Source organism: Telmatherina bonti, assembly GCF_933228915.1.
Source record: "Telmatherina bonti genome assembly, chromosome: 2".
Lineage (NCBI taxonomy): Eukaryota > Metazoa > Chordata > Actinopteri > Atheriniformes > Telmatherinidae > Telmatherina > Telmatherina bonti.
Genome location: NC_136620.1, coordinates 25,191,327 through 25,203,637, shown reverse-complemented (window position 1 = coordinate 25,203,637; position 12,311 = coordinate 25,191,327). Strand labels below are relative to the sequence as shown.

Below are 12,311 nucleotides of genomic sequence, written 5' to 3'. Positions count from 1 at the left end.
TGTTACCTTTTCTTTTTTTCTTGGATTTAACCATTGTTATTTATTTTGCAATGTAATTTGAAATAAATGAAGGACATTGGGGTTTTTTTTTTTTTTTGTTAAAGACAGTGTTAAAAAGAAAGACTAAAGATGAGAAGAAACAGAGGAACATGGCCTGACCAGCCTGAATGATCACATACAACAGGGAACTGCTGGTGTTTTTATTCATGCAACCAATCTCAGCTCATTCAATCCGATTTAATAAATCATACATCACTAAACTAAACTGAGTTGATTAGTTAAAATCCTGATGGACTTCCATTAGTTAGTGGAATGGTCATGTTTTTAACCATCAATGACAAACATATTAAATGTATCCAGTTATGGTGCCATTCAATTGATAAATAGTAAATAGTCGTCAGTGTAGCGGATTTATATAATGGCACTTTCTTCACTTGCTATCCTCAATAACAGCAAATACTTTGTGTGGTAGCAGCTGACGTGTGGATCTCTCTGCCTTACGTAGCTGTCACTGTACTGAATTATTGTAACACCAGATTAGTGTATATTAACCGAATAACAAACAAGGAAAATTAGTTTTGCAACAGAATATAAGCAAACATTTTAAGTCAATGATTATTAAGTCTTCTAAAAAATTAAGTCATTCTACATAGGTATTGCTGTGTGACTTCTCCAAAGCTCTTTGTTCAGTCAGAGGCTTCCTCAGCACAGCAGAATGAACTTACTTTAATCATGACTTGCATGGAGTGCTCAGATGAACACCTTGATATCTGTAGTCCCCTGCCTGCACTGTCTCCTCCACCAGGTTGGAAATATTGCTTCCTTAACTCTGATCCTCCTAAAATCCAAAAGATGCACATTTTTTGGAGCAGATTTTAAGGTGGATGAAGGTGGTGGTGATACTCTTTGAGTGAGTTGTGCAACAAACGGAGTACTCCGTGCAAGTCTGCTGCTCAAATTGGCAGAATTCATCAAATGTTCTGTGGGCATAAAACCTTGGTTGAAGCATGTTGGGCCTTTAATGTAAAAAATAGCCCTGGGGCCTTGTGGAGTGTTTTTTATGTGGTTGGAGGGGTTAAAGGAGGTCTGTACATTGGTTCATGTAGAGATGTTGAGGGGATTTTGAGATTTCCCCAGTGGCAGCCTCACGCTCTCTTTCTGTTTCATGTCACTGGAGCGTTGCTCGAGTCGCTGAGACAGTAACCGTAACTGTCTGGGAGTGATTTATGCTGTCATAAGTGCTGTACCGTTGCAGACATTGGCCGGTATTTTATTCTGACACTTATTATTGAAATGAGACATTTTGAGTGTAAAGAGTAACTCAATCCGTTTTCTCACCGAGGTAACAGCAACGTTCGCTCAGAATCATCATCACGCCGGCATTTGAGAAGTCCTCAGGGATGGTTTCATTTCACTTCTCTGGTGAATGTTCTCATTCTTTCATGAATATAGTTTTTACTGATGAAATTGCAAATTTAGTTTCGCAAGTCGAAGATTGCATTACAAGCCATGTAGCGGCTGCTAGAGATGCGGGAAGCAGACAGTTTGCTGCGAGCACAGCTCCTGGCTCATTGTCCTTCGCTCTGTTGTTGCACAGACTAACCTGGGAAAATTACAATATAGTAGCCATTATTGCAGTGGTAGTCTGCAGTAATAAACTGTGTGTTTTCTGCTCCAGCAATGTTACATTAGTGGTAGTTTTGGGCATCGTTTAGGTTTGGATGGTCATTAATCATCAGCACAAAGGCAGAGCAGAAGTGCTTGCCTTGCTAGTTTCTGTCACTCCTGCTGGTGTGTCTCCAACAATTCAAAATATTTCAAACAAATTAAAAGGGTTATTTTGACATAAAACAACTGATCAAGTGTCTCATTTTAAACTTTGCAGTTAGATGCTTAATATAATGGTTTTGTTTATTATTTATTTATCTTTTTAAGAGGATTGATTTGACCTTCATATACTGTAATAAAACAGAGTTTTGTTTACTTTTTAACAGCCAAAGTGTATTTTAACAGTGGTCTCTAGTTTCTCTAGTCTCTAGTTTCTTGGCACCCAGCTGTGATGTCTGACAAGTTCAACAGCATTTTGCTGAATCTGGATCCTTTTTAATGGCTCATCACATCTTTTAGAGTACATTTTATCTGTGATTTATCTCAGCAACCTGAAGAAACTTGTTACACTTCACCTTTTTGTTGAATCCAGGTATTTTGGAACCACATCCAAATTAAAACCAGCTGTCAGAGCTCATCTCTATCAAGATCTGAAAGCTCCTCCTGCTATTTTCTCTGAGGGCTCCACACATGGGATGTGACTGGACTCTAGCAATGAAGATTTGTGTTGTATTTTCCCAAGAGATCAGGATCTAAAACGGGTTTGTAATTGACAGCTGTAAGCACTCCCCTCCCAGTGCTGGATGACCTACATGTTGCACTTTCTCCACCTGGCTGCATACGCTTATCGCCACACAGACTGCCACTCAAACCAGCAGGTGAAGGTGCACAGTAGATACAGTTCGTCTGTAGTGGACGGGTACAGTTTACACGCACCACCCAAGGTTACACACTTAAACCTTGGGTATAACTGAAAAGCTTTATCGCAGCATAAGCTACACATTTGAAAACAAAAACATTCATTAAGATTCAAAGTGTTGCACGCAAGCCATGAAGATGTAATATGCTGTTAATTTATAGGCATAAAGCTAAAAGACTATTAGAGCCCAGTGCCTGAGGCAGCCTTTTCTCCTTGCAGAGGAAGAACATCAATCACTTCTATCAGCGATCCCCTGGAAGCTGCCGCCAGCATCTGTGCTTTCTGCCACAGAAAGCAGCAGCAGCAGCAGCATCAGTTGTCACCTTAAAGGATAAACTGGCCCTACTGCCCTACCGCTATCACCACATTCTGCCCTCGGTCTTTGGTGACAGTGATGATGAGGCACCAGTCGATGAGACTAAAGTAGCGATAAAGGAGGGGCCTGAAGAGTCCCACAAAGCAGCCACATGTTTGTTCCTCCTTGCTTGTCGTCTTACCTGGAGGATGCATGATAAGATGGGACACAGATGAGAGCGGTGTTAGGATTTCACTTTGCTGTGGGCAAATTCAGGCCAGAACTACAAGACTGAAAGGACTAAAAAAGAAACAATGGGAGCTTTGGTGTAGTGTTTGAGCATGTCTGTTGGCTCTTAGCACCAGCTTAGAGGTGCTAAAGTGACTTGAGATATTTACTAAAATCCAACCAATAACTCAGTCATCTGTTTCACACATACAATGTTTTAGTTTCTTTTCTTTTTTCTTTTTTTTTTTTTTTGTTTCTGTCAATATGTGACTTTGCAAGTGACAGAAAGAAAGTGAGGAGAAAGGAAAAGATGACAGTTTCTTGCTTTTGTTACACTCCACTAAGCTGGTTTACTGCATTTGTTGCTGGAAAGCTGGTGCTTGTCTCCGGGGCTTTGAATGAAAACATATTTCTCTTCTGGCTGCAGCTGAATACCCCCCCCTGCAAAACAGCCAGCAGATGTGTCTTGATCCAGCCACTCCATCCCAGCACCCATTTCATTCTAACTTCACATTTACCTGATCATCCCCCGCCCTGGTTGTTGAGCAAATGATCTCTCCTGAGTAATCGCCATTGTTTTGTTCCAGACCAATAAGATAATTCATGTTGACTTTGTGCATATGGAGCCGTTTGGGCCACAGAGCAGTCACAGAGCTGTTTCGGAGCTGCTGAATGCTACAGCTGCTAAATAATTTGTTGCAGTCAGATTTTGTTTACCAGCATGTGTTTATGAATGCATATGTATTTGCATACTTTGCATCCACACTTGGGTAGTTTATGCCTATATAACTACACTGAAATGCGTGATGAAATTTGAACAGGCTACTAGGGCAGTCACAGTAGGAAGACATTCTGTTTTAGATCAAGAAATTTAGCAAAGAATTTCACAGTAAAAACGCACCTTTTCCGTCTGTATGCCTGCCGACTTAATGATGCTTGATGTTGATTTGTGGCGCTTATGGTTGAGCTTCAGCATGAATGAATCTGGAAAGCTGTAACTAAAAAACCCCTTCCCGTCTGTCAGATGGAACTGCAGATCATATCCAAGGCATTATGTTTAACTGGTTGGACATCAGTTAAAGGGACACAACAAGGATGGCAAAGTCCCTCGTGTAAGTCTTAAGACTACTTAATATTCTTGTGTTCATTGGGAATTAATTTGTCCATCTGGCTCTCGTAAAAACCAGCGAACAAAATAGAAAAATAACACTCCCTCCTCTTTTTCTTTACGTTTGTTCATTTCATTGTGGCTGTCAAGCCCAACTACTGAGCGGAGAGGCTTGGAGGAGAAGGAGGAGGAGGAGGAGGAGGAGGAGGAGGAGGAGGCTGGACCGGACAGTCACTACCAGGGAGAGGGCTGGGAAATGTGATCATTTTTCTTGGGGTCTGTCATATGCCATAGGCTGCCTCATTTGTCTGCTCCTACTCCTTTGTTTCCACCAGGCTGGCTGTTCTCGGATTAGGCTGCACAGCATTAGACGGGCAGCAGCAGGAGACAGAAAATGAAAGAGAGACGGCCAAAGAAGCTGTATAAGCCTATTATTATAGCGCTCTAAATTTCTGTAATGTAAGAAGATAGGTTTAAAATAGATGATGCAGTATTTTAATACCTGCTGAGTGGCTAGAAAACAGAATGAAAGTCGGATCAGAGTGTGAGGGAAGCATGAAATGAGGAAGGCTACACAGCTGTACATTTCTTTCATTTTTACAACTACTCCCCCTCTTGCCCCCCCTACAAATTGCCCTGCAGTTCCACTAGAGTGGTGTTGACCCAGTTTATCTCCTGCTCAGGTGATTAATGTAACACAGCTACAAACAAAGGTCATGACGGAAGGCAGGCGAGCAGGCCACAGCCCATGAGCTAAGGGAGTTATGTGACCACTGAAAGAGCTGAGAAAATAAGTTGTCCTTTGCAAAGCATCCGTTAGTCTCCTGAGACACAGACTATAAAAGGAAAACGATAAAATACACTTGCCCTCACAAACAGTAAAAGTAATATGCCAAATATAATTTTTTTGTTCTGTTTTTACATTAATAACAGTTTTGTTTCTCTTTCTATCATTCAATGAACTGACTTTTGATGAAAAGCTTAAATCAGTTTTGTTGGTTTTTTTTTTACCTAAAAAGATATTTGCCATATCAAACCATGACATTCTTATTTATATATGATACTTTTTTATATCCTCTGCAACAAGTTTACAATAGGTCTTTCCAAAACTCTGGCTTTATACATTATGCAACAAACTTGCAAAGGGCCCAATATTTGTCTCAATATTAAACAGTTACAGATATAAAATGTATTTTACTCATATTGGATTCTCAGTTAAATTTAGAGAAGCACCTTCAGATGATGAGCATAGTTGCAAAAGCTTACCCAGACCCTTTTAAAAGATTTTTGCCCCTCCAGAGCAGATGGTTGTAGTGCTAGATTAGGTTCACATATGGTGTCATTATCAGCCTGTAAAGGCATCATAGTCACGTATTTGCCATAAATCAGAAATGATGGACTGATAATCATCTAGATTTTGTTGCAAATGATCAATACGCTGTACATCAGCAGACATGTGACACCATGCAGCCAAGAGAAATGAAAAAAATATCAGTAATCAGATGCAAATTCTTTATTTCATGTATATTTTAAATAGGATCTGATTTTATAACCCATGTGTGCCATCGGGTTTAACAATTTACCGCTCCTCTTTAATTTAAATTAAACCACATATAGGAATATAAAGTGTTTAATTCATGGAGATATGTATTTATACCATGCATAAGTTAAGAACTGATGGTGGAATTTCAGGGAATGAAGATATAAACATCCTCTGTGGGAGTTCCCGGGAGGTGTCTGTGTCTTTAATGTTCATTTAGAGGCAGCACATACACACAGCCAGATACACTAAAAAAAAAAACTGGGGACTGTCTGTGAATTTGGTTATTTTGTTATAGTAAAAACTAGGCCACGTGTTTTATTTCTACAAAGATGTTGCTTTTTTTTTTAAGTCCCATTCCGCCGCTGCCTCTGAGTTTCCCAACTGAGCTTCATCTCCCTCCATTTGTTAGTTGTGAATAGAAATGGTTGTTTAACTTTTATAGTTATCAATTTAACCACTTTCAGCTTTCCATGTGAACAAAATACTCTAATTGAAAGTCATATTTAAATAGAATACTAGATGTAATTATGCTGCATTTAACATTTCTTCTCACTTTCTGTGGTTATCTAAATTATAATCTCTTCTTTCGCTATTCATACATTTATAGCACATTCCTTGAGGTATTCCGCAGTCATGGTTTCTCTTCCAGGGAAATTACTTGGCTAAATGAAGCAATGATTTTCTTTCTGTGTGCCAGCTGTAGTGCAAATGGTTTTCAGTCTGCTAGAAACCCCACTTCATATTGTGAAGATGAGTTTGAAGATGGAATGAGTGAACAGACGCCATTTGGGCTTTGATCTAATATCCCGATAATGTTGCATCTAACTGTGTTTTGTTTGCATGTTTTCCCGGGTTTTATTTATGAAGATTTCGTTTTGATCATCAGTTGAGAAGACTTTCGGCAGATTTGAATTAAAAGAAAGGAAAACAGAAATGGAACTTTTTGATCTAAATGCACATATAATTTGTGAAATAAAAGTTCAGTAGCATTGAGGGACTTGGTCTGAATCTGCTCACCTTCTGGACTAAATGTAAAGAGACAGATTTTGAGCAAATGACCTAAACTTGCCTGCTGATAAAGACCAAAACACAATAAAATAACCCTAGCAGTTTCAATACAAAACATAAACAATAAAAACTTTTATAAAATTACTTCCAAGTTGGTTTCCCATTTAAAGACTTTGGAGACATCCATCCATCCCATCCATCCCATCCATCCATCCATCCATCCATCCCATCCATCCCATCCATCCATCCATCCATCCATCCATTTTCTTAACTGCTTGTTCATATTAAGGGTCACAGGGAAGCTGGAACCTATCCCAGCCATCACGTGCAGGCTGGACAGGCCCCCATTTGTAGACTTTGAAAATTCTTCAACTTTGTTTTAGTTGATTGTTTTGATCTCCAAGCAGATCTAAACATATCATAACACAAAGCCCAGCAAAATGTACAAAGTTCAAAGCATGTATGTTTCATCTTGCTGTACAATAAATAATTAAATAACATCTCCATCATCCTCAGGTCAATGGGAATGAGTTGTCCAAATCCAGCCATGAGGAGACTTTGGAGGCTTTTCGAGCTGCCAAGGATCCCGTCGTGGTGCAAGTCATCAGGCGTACCCCCAGTGGCCGCCCCCATGGCCCCCCTCAGGAAATCCATGTGGTGGATGTGTGCACTCAGACTGACATCACCTTTGAACACATCATGGCGCTGGCAAAGCTCCGGCCTTCCACCCCTCCTGTGCCTGACGTCTGTCCCTTCCTGCTCTCTGACAGGTATGCAGAACAGTGATTGAACGTTCATGTTTCACATCTCAGTGAAAGCTTGAATCCTTTTGCTTATTTTACTCTCATTAATATGATCATTACATCCACGGAGCTTGTAAATATCACAAGTTTTTCTTTTATTTTAGACAAATGATTAATACTGATTAGAAACAGTTCAGTGACCTCAAATCATTTGTTGGAGTCATGTTTAATTTTTTGTGGACAAGTTATGAATATTTTGATTCACTGCGCCAGAGACACAGATATGTTGTGTCCTTGTTTTGACTTTGGCTGCAACTAATGCTAATTAAGAAAAAAATGGAAGAAATGTTGGTGAGCTACGAAGCTGAAAATATCAGCTTTAGCATGATTAGCATTGTAAGAATGGGGGGAAAAAAAAGGAGTGCTGGAAAAATGGAAATTAATTGATTTACTAGCAGCATGTTGGAATCTGACAAATATAGATTTCTTTGATTAATGAGACTGTTTTTGTCCTTCACTTCTTTCTTTGCCAAGAGGACACAAAACATAGGAAACTAAAAAATCATGGTTTCAGTTAGACAGTAATATACAGTACATTATTCAGACAGCTGGCCAGGTGTCTGTGATTTCAAATGTTTATGCATCACATAACCTTTAACTAAACGTATAAACAAAAAACAAAATGATCTAAATCTGCATCTTGCTGAATGAGACTCTGAAGAAACCATCAAAAGTTTCACCACTCCCCTTTCTGCAGCAAACTGCTCTTCCGTTTACTGAGTTTCTACTGAAAGCAGAAAACTTCACTTATTGGTTTCATTGCATCTTTTTCAGACATTAAAGGACACTAAAGGACATTATAGTTCCAAAAATAACTCCTGAGGATATTTTGGTCTTGTTTCGAGATGTGATGCCAGAGTTTTCTTACCAAGTGTCCTTGTGTGATGAGTGTGATAAGTGTTTTTCATTCGCTTTCCAACTTGTCAGGTCAATGAATTGTGTGACTCTTTGAGCATTTGAGCAGTCACAGAATGATCATATTTGCTAAGTGGAAGCTACATAGCAGCCATAAGAGTTTGAAAGTCAGTTCCTGGTCAAAGCACTACAGACACATTTAACTGTCTTTTACAGTTTACATTTTTTAATATTTGTCAATCAGACAGCTTGTTCTCAGAAAGATGCACAGAACCGTGAATTGACTGTCAGATTAAACATGTTTATTTGACTTGCATATACCCAGGACATGAAAATAAATAGAATATCACTTTTGCAACCTTTTTAGCCCAAAGCAGCTTATGCACCACAATAATCAGAGGTCCGATCACATCAAATTTAGATGTTGTTTACTTAACTGAAAACCTTTATTTATTTATTTATTTATGTATGTATATATATATATATATATAAATATAAATATATATATATATATATATATATATATATATATATATATATATATATATATATATATATATATATATATATATATATATAAAACATTTTAGCTGAGAATCCAATATGAGTAAAAGACATTTAATTTAGCGAGCCAACTAAACTTTCCTGAACAAAGAATTATTTTGGTTTGTAACTTTGTTTTTATTTAAGTTTTTTTTTTTTTTTATTCCTCTCAGTGCAGGAGAAAAATGAACAAGAAATATTAATCATAGAGGAATATCTGGGTTTCACCTCCAGGGACTGTTGCAATCACAGTGGTGAAGATTTATGGTGTAGAACTGGGAAATCAGAACAAACTGGTTGTTTTGGTATGTTAGATAATTAAGTCCAGCCACAATAAACACTTTAAATCCTGTATCTGTTGTAATTTGTCATTTGAGATTTACTTACAGATCCAGGGATAGAATATCAGTAGGCCTCTCCATCTGTTTTAGTCACTGTGACAAAATCATTCAAAGTGAGCAATATAATCAGTGTTGCATGCTAGTTGTAAAACACAACACATGACCTGATCAAAATCATTACACGTAAATGTACACATTGTCACTACAGAATTCCCTGCAGGGATGTCTTGCCATAATTGCAGCTGATTTAACTATCCATTTTGACTCTAGTAAGGTTTACAAGGTGATTAAGGAAAATTGGCTAATAAAAACTAGGCAACACAATGCAACATATACTAAAAGCCGCAGGCTGAGTCCAGATGTAATCAATGTAACCCATAAAACTCACATTTTCTTCCCATCTGAGCGCAGGTGCACAATCCCATATTCAGCTGACTTTATAGATTTTGATAGAAATATATAAATGCTTGGCATCTTATGTTTGAGTGTAAAATTGTTTTTATATTCTTTCAGAGTTTTAAGGCTCATCTGAGACTCAGACAACCCCTGAACATATCACTCAACATCTCCAACAGGGAGTATTTGAAGTTTTCATCCACGGCGATTATCTTGTGTGGCAAAAAGCTGCTCATCTTCCTTGGCCCTCACAATGCTGTTTTTTGTTTAATGACTGAAGGAGGCATAATAGAATTACGCTGTACATTGTGGGGGGGTTTGTCTGTCAAGAGCAGGAAGCAAATTACAGTGTGTGGATTTGCTGTTGTTAACAAGGGGCTGCACTTTTATCACACACTCCAGCAGCTTTGAAAGCCCCTGACAATTTCTTTATTCATCTGATTCCCGTGAAGACAAAAGGGAAAAAATCCTGTCATTTTGAGATTTTGAATGTTTTGAAAGACAATCAGGAAAAGCATTTTACTAACACTCAAATCTCCTCCTCTTGCTCTTCTTCTTTGTCTCCTTCTTTTCCTTTTCACCCGACAGCTGTCATTCCCTCCATACAATGGACCAGGATTACTATGAAGGGACCGACTACCTCTCGCCCATTCCAGCTGATGGAGACAGGACAGAGGAATTTGAGTATGAGGTAGGAATTTAACTTGGACTTGCTAACCAGATGTTTTATTCTAAAAGATGACTTTTTTCTTTTTTAATTAAAAAGTGAGCTGCTAGTTCAACAGATTCTGTCCATTTAACCCTATAAAGCAAAATATGTCATATTTGATACAAGCTGTGATATTGTGCGTCACTGTATGGTGGAAATTATACTCAAAACCCTCTTTTACAACATATGATACTGATCTCCTGTCCTCTGGTGGACACCGGAGAACAGAAGACTACATTATCATTTTGACCTATCGCATGGTGATAAATGGTAAAAAAAAATAAAATAAAATAAAATAAAGTAAAAAAAAAAAAAAAGATATTTTAAAAAATATTTAAAAACTTCAAATTAACAATAAAAGAAAGATTTTTCTGCATAGTTTTTCTTCAGTTAGGCTTTAAAGGGTTACGTTTAATGGATTCAGCTATTCAGATAAATAAAAATCCACAACTTGAGAAACTGATCAAACCGATCAATGCTATATTGGCTGAGACTTACTGGAAATTGCTCATTTATAGTAATAACAAGTAAATAAACATTCTAATTAGAGTTTGTACATTCTAGTGCGCAAAGAAAATAGTTTTTCATGCTAAAGATATTAATGTTTTACATACTGGTCACAAATGTTTGAAGTAGAGGCTTGACAGTTTGACAAACTGTTCAGAGAGATATCTTCTTCTAAGGCATCAAAAGAAATTTTACTAAAAGGGATCAGTAGTGTGTTCAGGCTAACACAGAGGCTGATATTAAAGATTGTTTTCTAACTCACAAGTTGATCATGAGAAAAGATTTAGTGCCAAAAAGCATTGAAAATGTTGAAATATAAGTATTAGTACACTTTCATAGCCTCTCAAAAACATAAAAATACGTTCCCTCAAGATTCCATAATGGCTTAAGTGAAAATACAAATAGACAAAGGCAAAACTGTGTGGGACAGAAGTCAAACTGGCAATCTGTTGCTTAGTTCAATCCACCACACTTCCTGCCTCCTTACAAGGCATTATATCGCCCTCCTCAACTGTGACTGAATGTCGATGTCATCACTCAGTAGCATGATGGGAGCTGTATCACAGAAGAAGTCTGCAGAAGCTAAATGTATGTACTGTACAACAAGTGAGTCTTTATTTGACGGCAAATACTGCACATTGTGTGTACACCAACTAATGCTTATATTCTACAATAGATGCTGCGATTGAGCTGTCAGCTTTCATCATGGTTACCAAAGTTGGAAATACCATCATTACCTGCTGCCTATATTTTTATAGACCAAAATCAGTATTTTACTGTTTTTCAGCTTAGTCTTGTGTTTCACTTCCACCCATCAATACTTGTGATAAGAAATTAAATGCATGGTTGGTGTCCTAAAAATATACATTTTTATGAGGCACAACAGTTTATAGTTTATGATGGCGGTCCTCATCTAAACAGTTGCCTGAAAACAACCAATCTGCCCATTTGGAAGCCGCGATGTTTCGAATACTGCACAGTTTGTGTATACCAACCAATGCTTATATTCTACATTTGCTGCTGAGATTGAGCTGCCATCTTTCATCATAATCACAAAATTGGAACAGCTCATCCCTCCATCTTTCTATTTTTATTTATTTATTATTTTTTCTACTACTAAAACTTGTCTGCAAGCAGAGATTTAATTGTTTTTTCACAACTGTGGAGAAAAAGTATTGCAAGCTTGTTGGGTTTGATTAAACCCAGTTAATGAGCTGTGAGGCAGGTGCCAGTATGGAAAAAAACACACAGGAAGAAACACATTTTTATGGTTCTGCATGTTTACTGGAGTGTAAGGAGAAGATGAGAAGGATAGCTAACGTCTCCAAGACTCTTGATCTCTGCCACATACAGATTTACATACGTATGCACTAATTCAGCTGTGACGGGAAGATATAAACAGACTCTCCTCTCTGCTTAGGTCCAATATTTTTTATTTCCAAGTCATT

General features: G+C 37.9%; 1 protein-coding gene across 2 annotated transcripts in view; it reads left to right on the top strand.

The window, feature by feature from the left end:
* LOC306770709 (PDZ domain-containing RING finger protein 4-like) overlaps positions 1-12,311 on the top strand; it is a 158,046-nt gene that overhangs the window by 130,000 nt on the left and 15,735 nt on the right. For both annotated transcript variants that reach the window (XM_079259610.1, XM_079259609.1), the window contains 2 exons: positions 7,226-7,479; positions 10,236-10,338. In XM_079259610.1, the coding sequence (XP_079115736.1) occupies positions 7,226-7,479; positions 10,236-10,338 (357 nt within the window). The remainder of the gene's footprint in view (positions 1-7,225; positions 7,480-10,235; positions 10,339-12,311) is intronic.